Source organism: Bos mutus, chromosome 10 (assembly GCF_027580195.1).
Source record: "Bos mutus isolate GX-2022 chromosome 10, NWIPB_WYAK_1.1, whole genome shotgun sequence".
NCBI lineage: Eukaryota > Metazoa > Chordata > Mammalia > Artiodactyla > Bovidae > Bos > Bos mutus.
The window spans coordinates 61,918,284-61,944,489 of NC_091626.1; the positions used below are offsets into that span (position 1 = coordinate 61,918,284).

General features: G+C 35.7%; 1 protein-coding gene across 1 annotated transcript in view; it reads right to left on the bottom strand.

Moving 5' to 3' along the window:
- Positions 1-26,206, bottom strand: part of HERC1 (HECT and RLD domain containing E3 ubiquitin protein ligase family member 1) — a 212,340-nt gene that overhangs the window by 86,821 nt on the left and 99,313 nt on the right. The window contains 9 exon segments of the mRNA XM_070378058.1: positions 1,985-2,169; positions 2,322-2,559; positions 2,799-2,919; positions 5,656-5,871; positions 7,558-7,826; positions 14,455-14,506; positions 21,676-21,796; positions 22,214-22,526; positions 25,240-25,411. Of these exon segments, the coding sequence (XP_070234159.1) occupies positions 1,985-2,169; positions 2,322-2,559; positions 2,799-2,919; positions 5,656-5,871; positions 7,558-7,826; positions 14,455-14,506; positions 21,676-21,796; positions 22,214-22,526; positions 25,240-25,411 (1,687 nt within the window).

Here is a 26,206-nt window from a genome sequence, read left to right on the forward strand (position 1 = left end):
CTGGTTCCTATGCATTTCTTCAAAATCCAGTTCAAAAGTTACCTCCTCCATGAAGCTTTCTCTCTTGGTAGAGACCCCTGGGGAAATCTCTTTTAGGAAGCCTCCATCCAACCCCACTCTCACTCCCAGCAAGTATTTTATTTCCCAGCAAGTATTTTTTTAATAAGACACTGATTAATTAAAGTAATTAAAGCCTAGAGACCTTAACCATAAAGCTGGTTGATACAGCTTTATGATATAGTTTGTTTCCAGTATCAGTATTATGTTTGAAATGAAGAGTACACCTTACTTTTAGTTAAGTATTATAGAGAGTATATGGAGTTATTAATACCTGGTCTACCTATCTGAATGCCTGGGCACTGCTGACTAGAATCAATCTCACTCCCAGCCATGCCCATAAACAGAAAAGGTACAACCTGAGAGGACTGGATGTGGACTCAGTGTGTTATTACACCTGCTAAGATTCATCACAGTTCCTTTACTGGATATGGTAGGATGCTGAGAAGTAACTCTTCTGTTTCTTCCATGCTGTCCATATGTGCAGTGCTCAACAGACAGTGGTAAGAAACTATTACCTTAACAACCCTGTATCCCCAGTTGGATCTCAGGAAAAAGGGAGGTGGCATTAAAAGCCTGTTTTATGTTATCATGCCTTGTGAGTCTACCCACACTCCGTATATGCAACATGCTCTTTATAAAAGAAGTAACTTGTCACAGATTCAGCCTCTGAAACCAAAAGTTAGCCCTCAATGAGACTCGTATATACATCCTTCTAGATTCTGACCTAAGAGATTTAGCTATTTCTCCTAAGCTTATTGTATTACACTGTAATTATTTGTTTAAATGTCTGCCTTCCTCATTATCCTAGAAAGTCCTACAGGGCAGAGATAATGTTTTGTGATTTTTGTATCCCCAGCATGTTCCTTTATCCACCCACCTACCTATACAGTATTAATATTATTTAAATAATACCTTATATATTTAAATATTACTTACTATACTATTTCAATATTAACATTCATCAAGCTCTTATGTGCCAGATACTTCTCTAAGTCCTTTACAAGTATTAAATTATTTAATCCTCATAATGGTCTTGAAAGACTGGGTCTATTACCTTGTTTTATCTATCTATCTGTCTATCTGGTCCAGAAAGGATTTAACAGCTCCCAGAGCTTATTATGGTAATATGACATTGGTAGTTGCACAAAATTTTTTCAACAAATGATCAGTTTTAGACCTTTATTCCTTAATTATATAACTGACATATGCAGTAGTTCTCCTGTTAAGGGTTTACATTCTACTGAAATACAATGTTCACTATATTTTTTGTGGGGTTTTTTTTTTTGGCTGTGCTGTGCAACCTGTGGGATCTTAGTTCCCTGACCAGGGCTTGAACCCACATTCTCAGCAGTAAAAACCGAGTCCTAACCACTGAATCATGAGGGAATTCCCATAATGTTGATTAATAGTTTTTTAAAGCTATAAGCAGATGATCATATAATAGCAACCAAAATTTATTACAGCTAAGTATAATGAATTTTTTTAGTGACTAGAGAACAGAACAGTCTAGCAAGAAGTTCAGCTCCCCTAATTCTAACCCAATTCCAAAATATTAAAAACCTTGATCCTGGAGGAACACTTAAACCAAGACTGCAACTCAAGAGATGAGCTGTCAGGATTAAATGCTACAAAAACATAATCTGGGGAAATTAGTCACTGAGAACCTTTAGGTTCTAGATACAATAGAGAGCCTGAATCTAGAGTATGGCTGGTATAGTTACTACATCAGGGTTAACTGACTGTAAAGAGAGGAAGTTCAACCAGATGTACATCTACATCGTACGAATTAGGAGAGAAATGGGGTGTCTAAATAAACAAAAATCCTTTCATGCCTCACAACAGAAAGAAATATCATTCTAAAGATATTCACACAATGTGGAATCAATAAATGCTTATAAATAATGACAGAAAAAAACGTTTATACCTCTGAAATCTCTCTTCTCAGTTTCTCCACTAGAGTCAATTTTTTTTCCTTCTTCATCCTCTTCTCCTTCTCCAAAAGAGGCCATAAGCAATACACCAGCCTGGGACAACAAATTCTTCAACTGACTACAAAGTAGATCCAACAAAGATTGAACTACCTTGGGGCTCAGTTTATCAGCATAGGTCCTATGTGAAATAATGGGAAAAAAATAAATGGTAATTATACAGAAGGGTAAACATACTTAAATACATAAAGAAGATTAGGGGTAAAAGGAAATTAACTAAAATGTGAAAGACCAACCCCCACAAAGTTCTATCAAGACGTCTACAATACTCACCCTGTAGTGATGGCTAGAATCTGGAGCAGCCTTGTACTAGCCACTTTTAAAGCTGTGCTAAGCTGGGAAACACCTGTTTTTGGCAACAACTGAAGAGGCTGTCCTAGCATGGTGTCTGTGCCACATAACTGTGACAATACATTTAGCAGACCAGTGGAAATCGCCAAAGAAACATCTACTGGCTGATAGTGAACACTCAGGGCAAAAACTGTAACCAAAAGGAGACGCTGTTGGGCTTCTAGAAAAAAAGAGAGAAAGACAATTGAGAATCTTCTTTGAAGTTAACAAAGCCTTTACTAAAATAAGTCATATTCCAAAACATAAATGGTAGTATGGAACACTATTACACTTTCAAGTATTTATTCTTTACAGATAAGCTGACGTACTGATGTTATTAAACACAGAACATTAGCTACCTACTACAACCCCAGGCAAAAATGCAACTTGCATCTTATATTTGCATGCTTAGTTACTCACCAATGTGGTGCTTGTTGGCTTGCAGGGCTCTCTCCAAGGTAGCAGACAACTGTTGATAAATCTTATGCACAGCCACCTGGATTTCAATCTGAATATTTCTCTTAGCTGCTCTGATCCCATCCTAAATTACACATAAAGATTTACCTTTTCTGTTAACAACAATAACACTTCCTACTTTGTTGTTTATTTTTATTTATTTTAATTAATTTATTTTACTTTACAATATTGTATTGGTTTTGTCATACATTGACTTCAATCTGCAATGAGTGTACATGTGTTCCCCATCCTGAACCCCCTCCTACCTCCCTCCCCATCCCATCCCACTGGGTCCTCCCAGTGCGTCAGCCCCAAGCACCCTGTATCATGCATCGAACCTAGACTGGTGATTCGTTTCACGTATGATATTTTACATGTTTCAATGCCATTCTCCCATATCATCCCACCCTCACCCTCTTCCACAAAGTCCAAAAGACTGTTCAATACATCTGTGTCTCTTTTGCTGTCTCGCATACAGGGTTATCGTTACCTTCTTTCTAAATTCCATATATATGCGTTAGTATACTGTACTGGTGTTTTTCTTTCTGGCTTACTTCACTCTGCATAATAGGCTCCAGTTTCATCCACCTCATTAGAACTGATTCAAATGTATTCTTTTTAATGGCTGAGTAATATTCCATTGTGTATATGCACCACAGCTTTCTTATCCATTTGTTTGCTGATGGACATCTAGGTTGCTTCTATGTCCTGGCTATATGTCTATGTGTATATATATATATATATATATACACACACACACACATAAATAGTGCTGCGATGAACACTGGGGTACAAGTGTCTCTTTCAATTCTGGTTTCCTCAGTGTGTATGCCCAGCAGTGGGATTGCTGGGTCATAAGGCAGTTCTATTTCCAGGTTTTTAAGGAATCTCCACACTGTTCTCCATAGTGGCTGTACTAGTTTGCATTCCCACCAACAGTGTAAGAGGGTTCCCTTTTCTCCACACCCTCTCCAGCATTTATTATTTGTAGACTTTTGGGTAGAAGCCATTCTGACTGGCATGAGATGGTACCTCATTGTGGTTCTGATTTGCATTTCTCTGATAATGAGTGATGTTGAGCATCTTTTCACGTGTTTGTTAGCCATCTGTATGTCTTTGCAGATGACATGATCCTCTACATAGAAAACCCTAAAGACTCCACCAGAAAATTACTAGAGCTAATCAATGAATATAGTAAAGTTGCAGGATATAAAATTAACACACAGAAATCCCTTGTATTCCTATACACTAACAATGAGAAAACAGAAAGAGAAATTAAGGACACAATTCCATTCCCCATTGCAATGAAAAGAATAAAATACTCAGGAAGATATCTACCTAAAGAAACAAAAGACCTATATATAGAAAACTATAAAACACTGGTGAAAGAAATCAAAGCGGACAATAATACACGGAAGAATATACCATGTTCATGGATCGGAAGAATCAATATAGTGAAAATGAGTATACTACCCAAAGCAATCTATAGATTCAATGCAATCCCTATCAAGCTACCAACAGTATTTTTCAGAGAACTAGAAAAAATAATTTCACAATTTGTATGGAAATACAAAAAACCTCGAATAGCTAAAGCAATCTTGAGAAAGAAGAATGGAAACGGAGGAATCAACCTGCCTGACTTCAAGCTCTACTACAAAGCCACAGTCATCAAGACAGTATGGTACTGGCACAAAGATAGAAATATAGATCAATGGAACAAAATAGAAAGCCCAGAGATAAATCCACACACCTATGGACACCTTATCTTTGACAAAGGAGGCAAGAATATACAATGGAGAAAAGACAATCTCTTTAACAAGTGGTGCTGGGAAAACCGGTCAACCACTTGTAAAAGAATGGAACTAGAACACTTTCTAACACCATACACAAAAATAAACTCAAAATGGATTAAAGATCTAAACGTAAGACCAGAAACTATTAAACTCCTAGAGGAAAACATGGGCCAAATACTCTCTGACATAAATCACAGCAGGATCCTCTATGACCCACCTCCCAGAATACTGGAAATAAAAGCAAAAATAAACCAATGGGACCTAATTAAAATTAAAAGCTTCTGCACAACAAAGGAAACTATAAGCAAGGTGAAAAGACAGCCTTCAGAATGGGAGAAAATAATAGCAAACAAAGCAACACAAAGAATTAATCTCAAAAATATACAAGAAGCTCAATTCCAGAAAAATAAAAGACCCAATCAAAAAGTGGACCAAAGAACTAAATAAACACTTCCTACTTTTGAAAGTAACAGCATTTTATCCCTAGTCTATACTAGAGCCCTATGGTGGTTTTTAATCATTTCATATATTTCAGTGTATAAAAGTTAAAACTTATTTTTCAATGCTTGAAAATTCTTGATTCTATATAATCTTTCTCCTTTCTCACAAAGCATTTCTCCTCTCTAAACATGGAAGACATGAAGAGAACACTTAAAAAAACAGTTCAAACAACCAGAGAAACTAAGTAAAATTGATCAAGTCTAAAATGTAAATTTTTGAAACCCATCCTCCCAAATACCAACCCTGTTCCAACTTAAATCTACCTCTATGCAATTTGGCTAAGGCATAATAAAACTGAGCCAGCAAAGAATGTAAAAGTATAACAGTACCATAGCTTACCTATTGGTTTATCTAACTGCAGCTACACTACTATTACTCAAGAAATGAAACCAATGATATCATTAAGTCATTTAGGTCTTTATATTTTTAAATCTCATTTCTAAACACCAAAAAGTTTAGCATTATTAAACTGGTGGTGTAAAAATACAGCTAAGGTGTCATCCTCACAGGACAGCTTTGTCACCCACCTGATAGTGATGCAATCGGCCACTCTCTCCTTTGGCTCCTGCATGTCCAACAGTGCCTAAACCGAAACACCCTGCTAGAAACTGCAGCCTCACAGATGTGAGCAGAGTGGATGACTGGAAACCTGAGCTCAATCTGCTTCCTGTCAGAGAGATGCTACCTTTTTCTTCCATTCCAGACAACAGAACAAGTATCTGATGAAGCGCCTCTAAACGGAGCTTGTGAAAAGGTAAAATAAACATATTTTAGAATTCTTCACTGAACTGAGACACAAATAACTCTCTATGTCATAGACAATATATTTCTTAGTGTACAGAAAATTTTGGTATTTCTTAGGAATCTGTTCTATTGACATAAATATTTTGCTATTATGACTTTAAAAATTAAAATATCTCTAAGGTCTCTGCTGCATACTTCAGTATGAAAGAAGTTACACAGTACAGTGGAAAAAGTAGTAAATCTGGATGCAGGAGACCTAGTTTAAAGGCCAGAATAGTCCAATTACTATGCAGTCTTGGAAAACTCACTTAATCTCCTGAGTCTCAGTTTCTTCATGTATAAAATGAGGCTATTAGTACTTTAATCTACTCACAGAACTACTGTGATGCTCATGAGGAGATACATGTGAAGGTTTCAAAAGTGTCAGGTAGTAAGGATATTGCTTTCTTTTCTTATAATACTGTTATATAGAATGAATACTCTTTAGTTCAAGAACTAGAAGAAATATTCCCAGAAGGTCTCAATGTGGTTCTCTTGAACTTTGGGCTCTATCTTCCCTAGGAGGACAAATATCCACCACAGCAGTCAACTGGCCTATTCCTTTTTTTTTTTTTAAATAAACTTTTTATTTAGAAATAATTTTGTATCTATAGAAGAGTTCCTATATACTTTCCCCAAGTTTCTCCTACTGTTAATATCTTACATAATTATGGTATATTTATCAAAAACAAATTAAAATTGGTACAACACTATTAACCAAACCACAGAATTTATTTGGATTTCACCAGTTTCCCCATAATGCCCCTTTTATGTTCCAGGATCCAATCCAGGATATTACACTGCATTTAGTTGTCTTGTCTCCTTTAGTCTGTGACAGTTTCTGTCTTTGTTTTCCATGACCCTGACGCTTACAAAGGGCTGTTCCTGTATTTTATAGTATGTCCCTCAATCTGAGTTTGCCTGATGTTTTCTAATGTTTGGACTACAGACATGGATTTGGGGGAAGAATATTACAAAGTCTCCTTCTTATCATATTATTATCACCATGCATGATATTAGCATAACCTATTAATTATGGTGATATTAATCTTGATCAGTTGGTTAAGGTGATGTCTGCCAGGTTTCTGCAAAGTAAAATTACTTTTCCCCGCCATTTTCATACTCTGGTAGCTCTAAGTCACTAAGTCCAGCTTACTCTTAAGAGGAGGAAAATTAAGCTCAACCTCCTGGCAAGAAGAGTATCAAAGAATTTGAGGACATGTTAAAATCACAATCATTAATAAATATTTTGAGGGAGATACTTAAGAGGCTTTGTTCATTAACTTTAGCATTCATCATTATTACCATGATGTTCTAATCTAGCCCTTTTTAAACAGACAAATGTGTCAAAAATGGAGACTCTAAGAGCAGATCTGTATAGTCACCCACCAATCTTATTATAGTTTCTAGGAGACAAGGAAACACTTAGTGATTAGAGTATCTTGTTCTAAAAGACAGCAATTAAAAATACACTACTGTTCACTGCAAAGAAAATATCAAGTTGCTCCAGTTAAGATAGCAACATCAAAAAGCTCAGGTGAAGGAAAGAGGGAGGCAAGAAGTAGAAGAAAAGGAAAAAATTTTCCTATTAATTGTACATTCAGTGGTTCATAGTCCCTCACAAGGAGTAAACATCAAAAACTTACTTCTGCCCTTAACTGTTGCTGCTCCATTGCAATGATGGAGGCCTGGGGACTTGTAGACATACTTTCCTCTGGCTCTTTAAAACCTGGGGCATTCCCCACATCTCCACTCACAAAGCTTACAACATTTTCAATCAAAGTGTGAACTCCCAAAGACTTGGTAAGATCAAAATCAGACTCAAAGGAATAAGAGGAACTGCACAACCAGTCTCTGTTATGTTTCAGGCGAGTCCACGAGTCACTCAGAGATTCCAATTGACTGTGCATAGGACCTATATACAAACAGAACAAACATGCATCAGTGATGACCAAGTAGAACATACATTCTGAAACTAGATGAGGGCTGAGTGCTGCTATCATACCAACTGGTGAGGAATGGATACTCATGTTTGAATACATGCATGCATTAAGTGAATCTGAGCAAAATGCTTTGCTAAAAAACAATAAACAAACAAAAACTAGAGCAATGTAAGAAAAGAAAGGGAAAGCCCTGTTTAATGTACCAGTGTCTCTGTAAGCGCTTTAGCAACACGCTGCCACAAGAAAAAGAAAGGCAGAAGCTGTTCTCAAAATGCTTAGCTTAAAAGGCTCTGCAGTATTAAACCAGACCATCATTTATGAACACAACAGAACTAGGCATTTAGGACACTGCTGCTAAGATCAACTAGCAATAGAACTTCATCTGATTTAACATTATCATTGCAAAGAGTGAATTAAGATTGTGCAAAGTGTCTACATATCTGCAATGAAATATTACCAAAAAAATGAACATAGAAGGGCAAGTAAACTTAAACAAAAAGGAGACATCATCACCTTTAGGTTTCATTAATGTAAGAAACATTTTCACTGTGTTATATGTATATTTATTGCAGGCTGTGAAACTCCTTTATATAGAAGAAGCAAAGTTTCACAGATAAGAATATATAAGACTTACTATAAAATTATATCTACATAAAATTGCCAAATGGTATAACAATAGTGGCTAATACCATTAGTTTTGCCAAAGGGCATTTTATAGCTTAAAATCTTTACATTAGAAAAATGTTATTATGTGTGATCACAACATTGTCCAAGTCATGTGCCAGCTGGGGCTTTAAATAAATATAACAATGTCTAAATTCTTACAAGCTTTGTCTTTTTTGGTTTAACTGATCTCAGGTACATGAGTTAGATTAATTATACTCTGGCTCATGATATACTCTCATCATTGGTCCATGCATGGCTTGCTTTTGTATTTATAATAAATGTGAACACAAGAAATAGAAAACTTGGCAGAGTACTACCTTTCTGCTCCTCCCCACAACCTGTCTCTCTTCTGTGTCCTGCCACCTAACGCTTTCATTACTGCTGTTAAATACTGTTTTATATGTATGCCCAAGACAAATAATGTTTGGTGTTAGTTGCCTGTGACCTTATAAAAAGCATCATTTTATATCTTTTTGTATATTATGTTTTCAGTATAATATTGCTAATACTCATTCACATTATTCCATGTAGCCACAGTTCATTTCTTTGAGTGCTGAGGAATATCTTACTGTGTGAACCCACCAAATTTTTCTATTGGGAATGAATTAGGAATGAGGTACCTAATAAAACATGTATTACAAAAATTACATTTGTTACATACTAGATAGAAAAGATTTGGGAAGAGGACTACTAATGCCCACAGAGAAAATGAACTAACACAATATTGACTGTATTAACTTATTTCTGATTTATTATAATGATGTCAGGAAAACCTTAGGACTTCAAATTGAGACACAGGAATTCACAACAGGCAGTTAATATTATAAAGCAGCTATGAAATAATTTATATGAATTCTACTAAAATAATTTAGAATGACAAGAATATATGGTTTATCTGCCTTCCATATTTTAGCAAGAATTCTTAAGATTAAAAAATGTTAGATTTTCAGTTCTATTGAAATAGAAATAACCAGTCTCAAAATTTCCCCTAATTGTATAGCTGATTGTTTTCACAAGTATAACAGAAAAGAGTAAAAATCCAAAGAAAAATGTCATGGATGCATAATGTATTTAATTAAAAATGATATTTAAAAAATAAAGCATGGAATGTGGAATGTGGGGAAAAAAGAATCATTTTTCATTTCTGTAAGCATTCCAAAATCAGAATCTGGATTTAACCTTAACTTACAAATAATATTTTTTGGTTCTTAGCATTGAGCCTATTGGTTCAATAAAAAAATTTCAGAGTAAAAAGTTCTTCTACCTTATAATACTTATAATTATTTTTCAAAATGAAAATAAAATGTGCAAAGAGTTAATGTTAGAACCACATAAGTAAAAGCAACCTTAAAAGATTATCTAGTTCAGTTTCCTCACTTGAGGAAACAGAGGCTCAAAGAAAATTATCTTCTAAATTAATAAAACTAATTCCTTAAGTTTATGGGAAGTGATCTTACAAATACTTGTTGTTAATCAACTCACAAAACATTGATCCATGGGAATTCCACTGCCTGCCTACACAAAGGTTCAATTGTGAAGAATCTACAGGAAGTGAATTGCCTTAATATACTCCAAAATGTCCTATGAAATAGGTAGCCAATGCCCAAATTAAGTCCTCTCTGCAATTTAAAGCAGGGATCAGCAAGCTTTATCTATAAAGAGTCAGTTATTAAATATTTTAGATTTTGTGGATTATTCATGGTTCGTCCAACTACTCAACTCTTCTGTTGTAATGTGAAAGGAGCCATAGATAATACATGAGTGTGGTTGTGTTCCAACAAAACTTGAAAACAAAGATAGCAATTCACATTTAGCCCACTATTCATAGTTTCCTGACCCCTAATTTAAAACATGCAACTTATTAAGTGTATAGACCAAACAAAACTTTGTATGAACAAAAGAAAGAACAAGAAAGACGCTACTCGAAAGCATTAGGATAAATAAATGAATTTTTATAACCAAAATGTTTAGGCTGATATCAAAAATACTTTGAAACACAAAATCTCATAGTATGGAAATGAGAGATGAAAAACTATAATTAAAAAAAAAATTATAATAACCTAATAACTAATTTGTTCTGTACTGTTTTGTCTGACTATAGGAAATACTGTGTCTGAAAAGCGTATCAAAAGCCTCTATAGAGTAACTGTGACTGACCCAATTCTTACTTAATATTAATTCAGAGTCTCCTACTATAAAAGGAAAATATGAAATCCAACAAGAAATTTGAGATTGTTTACTTGTCCTTGTAACTTGGTTCTTAGGTGGAATTTTCAAAATGAACATGGCAGAGCTGCAATACATACTTTATAAACCATAAAATATGTAGGCAAGCTAAAAGGGGAAAAAAATTAAACATGCCATCATGTACTTGCTTGAAGCTCTTCTTTTTTCTGGGGCTCAACTGGCCAAAAAGGAGTAAATACACTACCACAACAAGAATCAGAAGACAAAAGGAGAAATTTCATACAGGAGACAACATTGACATTTGTTCTTCTTTATACAATCTAATTTGAAATGCATAGATAAAATAGCATTTCACCCATACAAGTCATACCATGAAACACACATGTTGATAAATGTTTCTGATATTATTTAGCAATAAAACACAAAGACCTGGGGCAAGGTGGTGAAATCAAACCATGATGCTCCTTCTTAAATTTCTGCTTTGGTATCTCCATCATTTTTCACTGATTATATCAGCTTTAGCTTAAATACAAAAACTAAAGTATCTGCAAAAAGGTACTGTCATTCAGTAAAGAAGGTGCTCAGTTCTACACAACTATAGCAAATCTTTTACATATTTATCAAAGTACCCAAATACTAACAAGTTTAACAGGTTTTGTCAAGAATTTTGACAAGTTATTATGACAATTAAATGGGTTAATATGTTTGAAGTGATTAGCACGATACCTGGCATATAGCAAAGTTTTTACTTGTCTAATGAATTCAAATTTGATATTACTTCTGGGGTGCTAAGCAGAAATATGGATCACCTGTCTCTTTTTAAAGTAATTTACGATTTTTTTTTTATTTAGAATTTAGCTCTGATGAGCAAGTTGGCTGAACTCAATTTGTTTGCTCACTTTACTCCTTCCTACCATATTCACTTTCTTGGACCAAGAGCTTGTACCAAGTGTGAAACATTAACTGGAATGAGGGGAAAAGAAGCATTCATGGCTCAACAGCATGAATTCCAATATCCCCAATGTCCAAATTATAGGCACTAGGCCCTCTCAAGGAGTATCTCTGGAGACATATTAAAAGCAGCTAAATGTGTATACAACCATTAATTGTCATTAATTTATCCATTTAGTTTCAATAACAGATGCAATTAAATATTGCTATCTCTAATTTCTCTTACTAAACTTTTAATAACTCAGGACTACTAGACTAATAAATAAAAAAGGAAAGTGAGAGAAAAAAGTTTACATTTTCTCCTCAAAATACTGGAAAGGGATAAATAAGCACATAAAAGAATTCTCACTTGGCTGGACATCTGCTTGTCCTTCATAGCTCAAGTCAGAATCAGAACACCTGAACTGCTCCAAAAAGTTCTCAGACTTGGTATGTTCATCTGCCCAACTGAAGATAAGCATGTTATAGCTTATGACATTTGGTCCATTTTGACAATAAATAAGGAAAAAACAGAGTGGTTTATTTTACCATCATTTAAGAACAAAACAAAACAAAACAAAACCCCACTGTGGTCAGAGGGTAATCTCTAAATACACATGAGTTTAAAAAATTCTTTTGAAAATATAATGTTCCAAGTGTATTTTCAATGTTAATTTCTTTAAAAAAAAAAGAAATTCATTATAATTAAATAAATGAAACTAGTAAGTATACATTTTCATTGTTTAATCCACAAACACTATGATTCATGAGATTGAAAAGTATTTTTGCTGCTCTTCCTAAAACAGTAATTCTTCCATTTTCTAGTCACCTACTTCTAGGAACAAAGCTATCAGCAAAATTTTTGCCTGAGAACATTAAGATATAAAATGATTACTAGAATAAATTGGTACCACATTAAGTGATATTATCATAATTAACATAATAACAAGTTTGCCTCTCTATTATAACCTCCTAAATGGGTAATTTAAACAAATTTTTCCCATGAGGTCCTATTTATTTGCCTGTTTCCAATAAAATAAAGTTTCAAGAACTTGACAGGTCTTGGCACTATCTTGAACTTTTGGAAAAGTTGGCTTACCCATAAACTGGACTTGGATAATTAATTCATTTGTATCTACTTAGCTCTAAAACCACATGAAATCTACTTACAGGGCAACTGATTAAAATTATGAACAGGGAGCAAATCTAGGATAGTTAAAGTGTCATATTAATTTCTAAGTAATTTACACTTGAATTCTAGGTTATTCTTAATTCAAAGCTAAAAATAACACTTTTTGTTTTATTCCAAAAATTACTCTGCTACATGCTGACTGCTGCTGCTACATGCTGACATAGTTATCATAAACTGAATCTCAAATTTATATTTTCATAAGCATAATAAATATCTGAGAGAAAAGTAATTTTAGCCAATGGAATAACACTTATGAGTATACCAGTATAGTAGGAAGCTCTTAATATGACAGGTTGGATCCCTTATGCTACTCAATGAGTTTGAAGCCGTCTTTTTATTAATATAACATAAAAATCAAAGCAACAACTTTCACCTGAGCTAACCAAAATTAGGAAGGTAAAAATGTTCCAAAAATTTAATTCCTAACTCAAGTGGTTAAAGAAAATGATACTTCTGGCTAATTATGGCACATGAACTGCCAATTTTCAAAGAATTAGAAAACAATAAAATACACATTACATACGACATTTCTTTGATATCACATATACTCTATAGTATTTTTGGAACCCAGCAGCTTTGATATGTTATAGTACTAAAAGTACCAGCTCTAGTCCTCATAACTCCTAATAGTTCAAAAAAATCATTCTTAGTATTCTAAGTATAAATACCAACATTTCTTCTAAGTTACAAACACAAAAATGAAAAAACTGTGTGTGCATTGCTTCCTCTAATTTCTCAGTTTTCCCTTCTCACTTTTTTCCCTGTAGGTAAACCTAACATCCTGCCAAGGAAGCTATCGAGAGAAGGGTTCAATTCTGAAATATAAAAGATTTAATATCAGGAGGAAAAAAGTTTTCCCACCAGCTCTTAGGAAATTGCCACTAGCAGCAACTTCTAACACTTCACATTTTCACAACCACAGAATAAATGGGTTTAATTACAAATGCAAATTAATAAAGAATAATACTCGGTGAGTTTTTAGTTACCTTGGATTTGTATTATCTAAAACTGTTCTTTCCATCTATTGGTACATATAAACAAGAGTTAACTATATTATTCATTAAGATACAGCTTTTTTTTTTTTTTTTTTTATACAGCTTTTAACAAATAAATTTAACTCTTGATAACACTCTAAAATTGCTCCTCATGGGAAAATTTCATTTTTAGAAATCACCTGTTTATTTCTTACATGTTTTATCTTGAGAGGTAAACAGGAAAAAAAATTAGAAACTCTCAGTTTAAAAGTGTATATATGTGTATGAAAGGTGAGTGAGGTAAAGAGCTCTTCCTGTAACACCATCTGAACTACAGGAACTATACCAGTGAGCTAAAGTATAGAAAATTATGTCAATAACTCCTCCACAATATAAAGTACTGCTTCCAGAATCCACAAAATTTTAAAAAAGTCAAAACACGACAAATGAGAAACAGAACCGATTTTTAACTCCTATACATTCCCAGACTTTTAAGAGTATTATTTTCAAGAAAATGATCTCCCTCTTAACTTTTCTGACAAAATGTTTCTAATTTTTTTACAATAATGCTTCAATGACATTCAGATCTAAATACATCAGATATAAAAAGAGCTACTTAATTTAATCATACATTTAATATTTAATCCTCACCTCTCTTTCTATGAGATGATGCCAAATCCAAATCAACATTTCGTCTTCCACTCTGTTAAGTTAAAAACAAATAATAAAATTTAATTGTGAAAATAATTTCAAGATTAAGACTTGAGAGTACTAGAATAAAAAATAATCTATATAATTATTGCAATGTGCTACTTATTCACCAGTCAACTCAGGCTAAGAAAACAAGTCTCTAAAAACCCAGTGAAAACAGCTCAAGAAAGCTCAGGCACATGACTCTGAGAAACTAATACACAAAATCAATGTGCACATTAATTAACAGTGTAAAGTAGCAGAACTTTTTCTTTGTCATCACCGTTTCCTCTTTGAAATCGTTGTCTTTTATCTTCCAAACACAGTATGATCTCTTATTAATACCCTCAAGATGCCTAAAGCCCCTGTAGCAAAGTCTCATTTTCCAAAATTACTACTTGTTCTACCTTCACTTTCTATTGGTTCTAAAATTATTAGCCTTGGCTAGGTGTACAGAAGAAGAGAATCTTATAAATCCACACTAACAGAAGACTAAGACAGTCCTAAGCCTTCTAGTTGTATTTTAACAGGTTTTTTAAAACCTGTTAAAATAAAGAAATCTCAAATTGGTGAAACTGCAGTCAGCTTAATAAAACAGTGCAGGCTTTTAGGAAGAACAGAAGTATATTTCTGTGTGCGTGTGTTGAGGAGGCACTGGTGACAACTATCTACTCTCTCTTATGTAAAGACAACCATATACTGGTTGTCTGTATAAACCCATAACTTAGATTTATGCACAGATATGACATTAGGATCTCAGCAATTTCAACTGCACTCTATCACACAATAAAAAGTTGGTGGCAAAGAAGAAAGTCTGCAGAAGTGACAAAAACAGATCTATTTAGGAAACGTTATTTGGAAAATCTTTTCCTGGTAACCCACATTGTGGATAAATACATTTTGTTTTACATACACACACACACACCAGAAATAAGCATGCTACCAGGCCATTTGGTGCTGGAAAAAACAACAAAGAGTTGTCATGATACCTGAAAATATTACCATGTCATGCAATGTAACATTTTTATCAAACAGTACCTTTGCCATTAGGGATTACTGAAGAAATTTATCTCAGGCCTCAGAACCAGAAATATCTCAGTTTTTCTCGAAAATAAAAACTTTTTACTTTTTGTTTTTATCTTTTAGTCATTGTGAACCATGCAACTCATATTTTTCCTATTCAGTGGCCCATATCTAGGAGAACATTACAGGATACATGAGGAGGTATGCAAATCTTACTCAGGACTTTATTTTCCTCTCTCAGCTTCTTCTAGTCCTAATTCATTCTCTTATACTTTTATAAATAGTATTTACTTTTGAATGGTAAATCCATTTTTTTGTGAAAGAAGTGGGTAGGGAAATGAGGGAGGTAGATTAGGAGAGTATAGTAAGAAATGATGGTAAGTACAACATTTGCCAATCAAACAGTTAAACTTGGGTTTAACTGTGTAACTGTTGACTTAGGTTTCTCTGTTTACTAAAACAAGAGAAACAGATAATATATCACATAAAACTCTTCATAAAAGAAGATTAAAACACAGGTTTAGCATTAAGCTGATTAACTTCAGTTATTTTAAGAAAGCATTTCATTCATTAACAATTCAGGATAAATAAGTACTACTAGATGTTAAAGATATGAATGATAATCCTAAATGAACTCAGACAGAAGGGTAACATATTTCAGCTGGAAAATTTCACATTGCCCCCATGGCTTGGTCCTCTTTGTCTATATGAGGCTCAAAACTGAAGGCTCAGCCTAGGTCTCCTCATCAACAAGAGAATTTGCTCTCTCTAGTTCTTGATTTTTCCACTTCTTATGACACTATCTCTCTAAATATTCCATAAAAGATGATCAAAAGTCTATCTTTTTTAAAATTATGTTTATTAATTTTTTTTAAACTATAGAAACCAGACTTGGCAGTTAGACCTAAGTTCAACCCACCTCCATTTATTCGTCTTCCTATTATGTTGTGAAAACATAACTTTCAGCATTTTCAGTTTAAATTGTATTCCTAAACTTGTTTTTCACAACAACCCAGGGAGGCAAGCATAACAGGCAGAGATATTCCCCATCTCAAAGATAAAAATGCTGGAGCTCAGAAAGCTAAAAGTGTCAGGCCCCAGATCAAAATAAACAGTTTTGTGATTAAATCAGATTTCATTGTTTATTTCCAAAAAGTATGCCACTTTAACTCTCATTTTTTACCTTTTCATATCAGTTGAAATAATTGTCAATTATTTACAATGTGCAAAGCACAATGTTGGAAATATGAGGGGCGCTAAAAAAGGAACTCTAGAACTCTGAAGAGGTCTATTGGAAAGAAATACTAATAATATATAAGTAAATCCAACAACTAGAGACAGTTCACAAGCAGCAACAGAGTTCCAGTGCAGCCAAAAATTTAAAAATTAATAAATAAAATTTTTTAAAAATTAAGTAAGTCCAACATGAGACAAATCATTAGTGGTTTATTAGAGCTACTAACAAACTGCCAGGGAAACAACAAAGTCACTGTTGAGTAATCTTAGGTAAACTTTTGGAAGAGGTGACATTTTAACCAGTCCTTAGAAGAAAGGCAAGACTTCATCAACAAAGGAAAAGGACATTTAAGACAAACAATCATTGAGCAGAGGCCCAAAAGGTATGTTTGGGGTCTGGCGGATGGACTACTATGCTATGGCAAAATTGCAGGTTACTGCAAGGAAACGTGCTTCAAAAGCAGGCAGGTAACATTTTCCAGAATCTTTGATTTCTGGGCAGTCACTGAGTTTTTTTGGTTTTTTGTTTTTTTTTTTTTTTAAATAAGAAGGCAGCATGAATAAGAAAGTAGCATGACCAGCAGGTGTTCTGCTGTTGAAGTGTGTTCTTGTTTTGGGTGTTTTTAAGAGCTCCAGCTCTGGCAGCAATATCGAAGGAGAGGGACTGGAAAAGGCAGGGAGATCAGTTTGAAAACTACCCATTTCAGGCAAAGGTAACAAGGGCCTAAATTAAAGAGCTGAAAGAACAAATAGGCACAGAAATTTTACCAAAATAGATCAAATATTCATTTTTTAAAAAAATATTTAATGACTATCTACTGTGTGCCAAGCACTACAGGTACTTGAGATACAGCCATGAAAAAATCAGCAAACATTTCTGTCCTCAGGGAACTTATATTCTAGTGTAGGTAAGAGAAACTGATAAATACAGCAACTAAATAATGCTAGGTACTCGGCGGGGGACGGGTATCAGCTTCCCTGATAGCTCAGTTGGTAAAGAATCCATCTGCAATGCAGGAGACCCTGGGTCAGGAAGAGCTGCTGGAGAAGGGATAGGCTCCCCATTCCAGTATTCCTGGGCTTCCTTTGTGGCTCAGCTGGTAAAGAATCCACCTGCAATGCAGAAAATGCAGGAGACCTGGATATCAGCTTCCCTGATAGCTAGCTCAGTTGGTAAAGGATCCACCTGCAATGCCAGAGACCCTGGGTCAATCCCTGGTATGGGAAGATCCCCTGGAGAAGGGAAAGGCTACCCACTCCAGTATTCTGGCCTGGAGAATTCCATAGACTGTATAGTCCATGGGGTCACAAAGAGTCGGACACAACTGAGTGACTTTCATTTTCACTGTGGGGGTAGAGTGGGAGGGACAGAACAAGGCAAAGTGGACAATGAGTGAACATCTGAAAAGGAGAGCAAACTGGAGTTTCAAATAGAGTGGTCAGGGTAGGCATCACCAAAAGAGTAACATTGGAACAAAGGGTTGAAATAAGGGCATCTGCCTGCAGACAACAGTATTACAATTAGAAAAAACGGCCATGTAAAGGTCCTATGGGGAAGCTGTGTGGTATGTTCACGCAAAACCCAAGAGGTCAGTGTGGCAAGAAGGAGGGTCATCAAGGAGGAGAGGAGCAGCAGAGGAGACCAGAAAGGAGTGAGACCAGGATATGTAGAATGGTACAGATCCCTATAAGTCACTGGAAGTTCTGAGAATTGTCACAGTTAGGAGAATAAATAAAGAGACTGATCAACTTGGAAAATCAAAAGGACAGAAAGGAATTCTCAGTAGATGGTAAGACTGAGAATGTGAAATCAGGACACAGAGATACTAATGGGAATGAAGAAGAAAAGGAGGAAGAACAAACAAAAACATACAATGAAACTTGCTTGAAGACACTGTTAAACCTTCCTAGAGGAGGAATCTTTCACACTTAGAAGTTTCTTTTAAACAATAGCTTCATATTTATGTAGCATTCCATACTTCTCAAAAACACTTTCACATCTATTTTCTCTGTTCACACAAGAGAGGAATTTCAGAGCTAAAAATGGACTGCATTAATCAATCCAAAAACTACAGGCTAGAAACTATAAAACTCTTGAAGGAAAACACAGGCAGAACACTCCTTGACATAAAGCACAGCAAGAGCCTCTTTGACCCACCTCCTAGAGTAAATGGAAATAAAAACAAAAATAATCAAATGGGACCTAATTAAACTTAAAAGCTTTTGCACAGCAAAGGAAATTATAAATAACATGAAAAGACAACCTTCATAATAAGAGAAAATAATTGCAAATAAAGCAACTGAAAAAGGATTAATCTCCAAAATATTCAAGCAGCTCATGCAGTTCAATATCAGAAAAGCACATAACCCAATAAAAAACAGGAAGAAGATTTAAACAGACATTTCTCCAAAGGAGATATACAAATGGTCAACAAACACTTGAAAAGATGCTCAACATCGCTCCTTATTAAAGAAATGCCAACCAAAACTACAGTGAGGTATCACCTCACACTGGTCAGAATGGCCATCATCAAAAAATAAATGTTGGAGAGGATGTGGAGAAAATGGAACCCTAGTACTGTTGGTGGGAATGTAAACTGATACAGCCACTATGGGGAATAGCATGGAGATTCCTTTAAAAACTAGGAATAAATCTACCATATGACCAAGCAAACCCACTACTGGGTTTGCTTGAGAAACCCACAATTCAAAAAGACACATGTACCCCAGTGTTCACTGAAGCACTATTCACAATGGCCAGGACATGGAAGCAACCTAGATGTCCATCGACAGATGAATAGATAAAGATGTGGTACATGTATACAGTGGAATATTACTCAGCCATAGAAAGGAACGAATTTGAGTCAGTTGAACTGGGGTAGATGAACCTAGAGCCTGTTAGACAGAGTGAAGTAAATCAGATAGTGAAAAATAAATATCATATATTAATGCATATATATGGACCTAGAAAAATGGTACTGATGTACCTATTTGTAGGGCAGAAATAGAGATGCAGATCTAAAGAATGAACTTGTAGGCACAGCAGGGGGAAAGAGAGGGTGGAATAAATTGAGAGAGTAGCATTGAAATATATATACATCACCAAGTATAAAACAGACAGCTAGTGGGAAGTCACTGGGGAACTCAGCCTGTGTTTTGTGCTATCCTATCCCCCTAGAGGGATAGGATAAAAGGTGGGGAGTAGGAGGGAAGGAAGCTCAAGAGGGGATATTTATTTATTTATTTATTTATTTATATTGGAGAAGGCAATGGCACCCCACTCCAGTACTTTTGCCTAGAAAATCCCATGGACGGAGGAGCCTGGTAGGCTGCAGTCCATGGGGTCGCTAGAGTCGGACACGACTGAGTGACTTCACTTTCACTTTTCACTTTCATGCACTGGAGAAGGAAATGGCAACCCACTCCAGTGTTCTTGCCTGGAGAATCCCAGGGATGGGGAAGCCTGGTGGGCTGCCATCAATGGGGTCGCACAGAGTCGGACACGACTGAAGCGACTTAGCAGCATATATATATATACTTACGGCTAATTCACATTGTTGTAAGGCAGAAACCAACACAACATTGTTAAGCAATTATTCTCCAAAAAAATGTTAAAAAAAAAAAGCTCTTCAGCAGTAGAATCAGGGTCAGTAGCCAAGTCTAAAACAGTAGTCAAGTCTAACACATTACCACATACACAACAGGCACTACTATCCTCGTATCACACAATGAGACACTAAGGCCCAGAGAGGTAAAGTAGCACATACAGATTCACATAAAAGGCACAGGAACAGTCAAAATGAAAATCTAGCTATCAATTCCAAGTCCAAAGCTACCCAAATAGAAGCTATCAGACTGTTCTCATTCTGTAATTTATTTAACCCATCACACTACAGCACACATTACTTCCTACTTCTTATATAGATCAGCATCTTATTTCTTTGATTTTTACCTTAAATGCCTGCAATCCAGATCCTGAGGCTTTTTTGATAGGTAACTGAGAGCTACTGAAAGATTTTAAGTAGAGGAGGTAAAAACAGATTTGTATTTCAGGAATATTATTCTAGTGAAATGTTGAAGACAGGTATAAGACAAGAGAGGGAACCAGTTTGAAGGTTTTGTACTAGGCCAGGCAAAAGAGAAGAAAAATTTGAGACAGAACAGTGGCAGGAAGGATGGACAGGACATATTAGAAAGGTATTAGGAGTAAAATTTTCAAGGTCGGACTAATTGGACTGTGCAGAGTGAGGAGGACCAGGAAACAAGAAAAAGTAGAGGCAAGGATGCAGAGAAGGCAATGGCAACCCACTCCACTGCTCTTGCCTGGAAAATTCCATGGACGGAGGAGCCTGGTAAGCTGCAGTCCATGGGGTCGCTAGGAGTCGGACACGACTGAGCGACTTCACTTTCACGCATTGGAGAAGGAAATGGCAACCCACTCCAGTGTTCTTGCCTGGAGAATCCCAGGGATGGGGGAGCCTGGTGGGCTGCCGTCTATGGGGTCACATAGAGTCAGACATGACTGAAGCTACTTAGCAGCAGCAGCAGAGGCAAGAATGAACTTATGTTTCCAGCCTGGGGAGTTAATACTAAGATACTGGATGGGAAACAACAGGTTTGGGAGAAAAACGAGTTTATTTTTGGATAGGTTAAGATTGTGGTCACCTGACATGTTCAGGTAGAATGTCCATCAGGGAGTGAGATACACGAACTTTGAGTTTAGGAAGAAGTCAGGGCTAAAGAAAGTAATCTGAGAGTCACTAACATACAGGTGATAAATACCTATGCAATAAAGTTATCTCATTTCTCTTAAAAGTTCTTTTTAAAAAAACATTTTTGTCTAAAACAAATGTATATTACTTACTCTAACCAAACTCTTATGTATTTATACAAAAATCCTTTACTGAATCTAGGTATACCTACCAGTGCGTAACCCTCTTCATCTGATTCAGGCTGAGACAAATCAGATTCACTCCTCGATTTGATCAGTCTATAATTTGGACTTGCGTGGACTAGCCGGCTCTCTGCAGTAAGACTTTCACTCCTGTCTCACATGCACAAAGAAAAGTTTTTCGATTTGGGACTGTTAGTGAACATAAAATTGAATGGAACTAGCAGCATAGAGATAAAACACACACACAGTGAAGAGTAATTATGACTGCTGATGGAAAATCCTGGCTCTCAGTTAGGTCTAAGTACAAAGTCTACTTAATCAATTACAGAGATATGCAAATATTTTCATATGTTTCTCAACTACTATTGCTTATATGTATGAAAAACTGTGCTGTCTCATTTAATCAGAAATTTATACTCCAGGTTGAACTAGGATCACTCTATACATTAAATTCATCTGTCAATTTGTATTTCCTCCTCCATGTCTGTGTTAACCTCAGAATAAATCATTTCAATGCATACAGAAACAAAGGGAGAAGAAATGTTTTAAGTTTCTACTCAGTCCCACCTGGTCATAAGTCCACCCCCTTCAGAGGTACTTGTGGAAGGCTGCTGCAACTGTCCTTCTTCCCTTCGCTTCTGAAGCTCCTCAATCACAGGACTTACTCCTAATATTAACAGGGCACATCGATGGATCACGGAGTTGCAGGCAGCAGTGTACACATCCTGACCCTCAGGAAGGTCTGTGCTCACCCTTCGCTCTTGCTGAGCCTGAGGAGGTGGATCATCAGCTCGAGCCCCAGACCCTGCCCCACTGTTCATTCTATCTCGATCTCGGCTACGAGCTACTTCACGGGCTGAGAGGAAACACTGAAAGATTTCTGTAACATGCAACACAAAAACAAGGTCTTAACACATGGGGAGAGAAGAGCAAAGAAAATAACAATAAAAATAGTCAAAAAGTTTGGACCAAAAACTTACTGAAAGAGGGAAAATTATTTTTTAGACATTAAATACAGCATCTAAGTAAAAATTTTACCGAAAATATATGTATAATACTAAACTTATAAAAATTACAATAGGAAATACTCATGCCTTTATAGAATTTAGATTTGGTTGATTCTATTTCTACTCTTATGAGTTTGATCAGTAGTTTGCAAAGTGTGGTTCCAGAAGAGCAGCATCAACATCATCCAGGCACTTGCTAGAAATGAAAAATACTGTGCCTCACTCAGACTGTCTAAATCAGAAGCTCTAGGCACGGAGCCAGCAATCTGTGTTTGAACAAGCCCTCCAGCTGATTTTGAAGGCCATCATAGTTTGAGAACCACTGGGTTAGATAAAAATAACTGCCCATTTCTGAAATGTTCACAATCTTGGTTTGAAAATTGTCAGGATACAAGAGAAAAAGACAAAGTTTAAGTTGCATTAGTTTAAATGAAAAGCTCTTTTTCCCCTTCCAAAGTCCATATAATTCCTAACATCTACACGTTGTTGTATTTTGAACATATTAAATAAGCACAACCATTAAAGGTCTTTGCTGAAACAGAACTGGATTCTACTAAATGTCCATCTAATGCCAGCCCTCCCCAATTTACAAGTGTAAAAAGTCAGTGGGTTTAACAAGGTTCTGATGCAGTGGTAGATATTTCACAAGAGGAAAAGAATATTTTGCTCAAATTTGAGTGAAGGTGGTATTTTTAACGGAGAAACTAGGCAAAAAAGTTAGTAAAATACTAGGGTCATCTATTAATATGGAAGTGGTGGTAGTGGTGGTTTAGTCACTAAGTAATGTCTGAGTCTTGCAACCCCAAGGACTGTAGCCCATCAGGCTCCTCTGTCCATGAGTTTTCCCAGGCAAGACGTTTGCTATTTCCTTCTCCAAATATGGAAATACAAACTTTAAAATAGATCTGTATATTTCAAGGTATTATGATAATATATTCATTATGCTATTGAAAGTCCCTTATTTCTAAGAAAAACAAACCAATGAACTAACAGTCCAGAGCTGGAAACCAGTTAAAGTAATAAAGAGAATTGTCACTGGAATTCTGGGCAGACTTGGTTCTAATTTCAGCTGCTACTACTTGTGGCCCTAGGCACATAATTTTCCCTCCTTAAACCTGAGTTTGTCCATCTTTAGAACAAGGTAATACTAGAAATCATCTGATAAGACTGAGAGGATTATGAGTTAATCTATGTGAAGCATTTGACCCAAAGGCCAGCATATAATTGATACTCAAAAACGGTATTTAGTTTAAAAATTATTACACTCTGGTTAACTATAATGCTTTATTACACAGTAATTGAAGTTATATTTTGTTACTGTGCTTTTCCCCTTTAGTCTTTGCTTTCAGGAATTTCTAAACTAAACCTTCAGTTCAGTTCAGTTCAGTCACTCAGTAGTGTCTGACTCTGTGACCCCATGAATCGTAGCACGCCAGGCCTCCCTGTCCATCACCAACTCCCGGAGTTCACTCAAACTTACGTCCAACCTTAAGCTCATCCAAAAATGTTCCCTCAGCCTAGGTTTTAAAACTATAACTGTTCTCTGGGAATTCCCGGTGGTCCAGTGGTTAGGACTCAGCATCACTCTCACTGCCGGGACCCAGGCTCAATCCCTGGCCACGTGGTAAGGCACCCCTCAAAACTATATTGTATATATTGTATATAATTATAATTATCCTCCTATTCTTCATCTCTAATTCCCTCTTCTCCATTTGGACCTTATATTTTTTCTTGTTTTAATAGGCTTTGGCCTTGTTTTGAGCTATCTCAAAATCATTTTTAGAAATATGCAAAACACAAATAAACCGGTAACAAATTAAGTGTCAAACTGAAGAATATAGACAACCTCAACACCAAATGCAGAGATGGCCATGTTTTAGGCTACGAAACTGAATATATACTTTAACTTGACATAGCCAAATCACTCAAAAAATACTAACAAATATTTAAAAGTTTTGGGATTTCTCTTTAACCATTTAAATGATTACATTTTAAAACTACCTGTAGCCTTATAATATAAAAGCATGAAAAATGTCATTCACCAGCCAATAATATTCTCATGTAATATTCTCAACCAACAATATTATCTCTTGCTTTCTACTGAAAACAGCAGTATAGTCAGTGGGTGAAGTTTATAATTTAAAAAGTTCTGCGTATGGTCTCTCTCCTCCTCACCACTTAGAAGTCAGTCAGGCGAATGGACAATTTGGTACCCCTAGAGAACATACTTTGAATGACCCTATTCAATGGACACGACCCTAGTCTCTGGACACGACTGAGCGACTGATCTGATCTGATCTGATTCAATGACTCATGGGCATCACTTCATGAATGAAACTTAGTGAAACAGGTACTATTTCCAAAAGCCTGCATATACAGCTTTTCAGCCCCAAACCCCCAATCCAATAGCTTGAATGGAACTAACACAGTTTTAAGAGCTGAAACATTAGCTAACCAGATCATCAAGAGAATATAGGATCCTTTTAGAAAAACTGTAAAGAAATGTTTGCCTCTCTCTTCTGTAGTCAGTTTCCCTACCAAAAAGAATGCCACAGTGTGTATCTGTAAAGCAAAGGGTGTACTCACTGCCAGCTGTCATCACTTCGTGTTCTCGTTCTTCCTCCTCATCCTCTGGCTCTGGATGTCCTTCTTCCCGATCTCGCTCAGCCTGTTCTTCCATTTCAGCTTCTTCATCAATGGTCCGGGTAAATGAATGCTCCTGAGGATCAACATCTGCGGAGTCTTGGTTTTCCGAGATCTTAAAGAAATAATCAGAGCTACACTAAATATATATATTATAATTTTGAAAAAATCATTAAAACCTTGATTCTTTATCATGAAAAATAATGTTAACAGCAATAAGAACTTACAAATTTTACCACAAAAACACAAAAGATATACTGGATAAATCTGAAGAGATTAGAAAGAATGTATAGAGACAACTCACTAAGCTCTCTTCCTCAACATTTTGATTGTTCTGCTGTAAACTGCTAAATTAAAATGACCTGAGTACGACAATAAGCATAAAAGGTAATTAAAGAACATGAAATTTAATTCTATTCAGTCTCCCTCAAGTTGTCTATGTTATTGCTACTCTGTATGAATGTTTAATAATTCTAATCTAAAACAAAACAGTGCTTTTTAACCTTTTATTGGTGAAAATATTTGTTATACTCTCTTAGCAAATTTCAGTTATATAAACGTATTATTTTTTAATTATTTTCTCACTTGGCCCTTGAAGAAACCAAAAGTTAGAAATCTGATAAGGACAATGTTATTCCCCTTGGTGGTTATGATACCTAGTAGTCATCTAAAGAAAAGAGTCCTTATTATAGGTGTGATTCATGGTTAGATGGGGATACTGAGCAGTCAGTCAGACTCGCACAAAACATAAGTCATGTATCCTCACAATATGCTAGGTTTCAAATGTGAGCTTCAACAAAATGGCTGATTAACACATTTCATGGGCTTTCAAAGTGAAAGTGAAAGTGAAGTCGCTCAGTCGTGTCTGACTCTTAGCGACCCCATGGACTGCAGCCTACCAGGCTCCTCT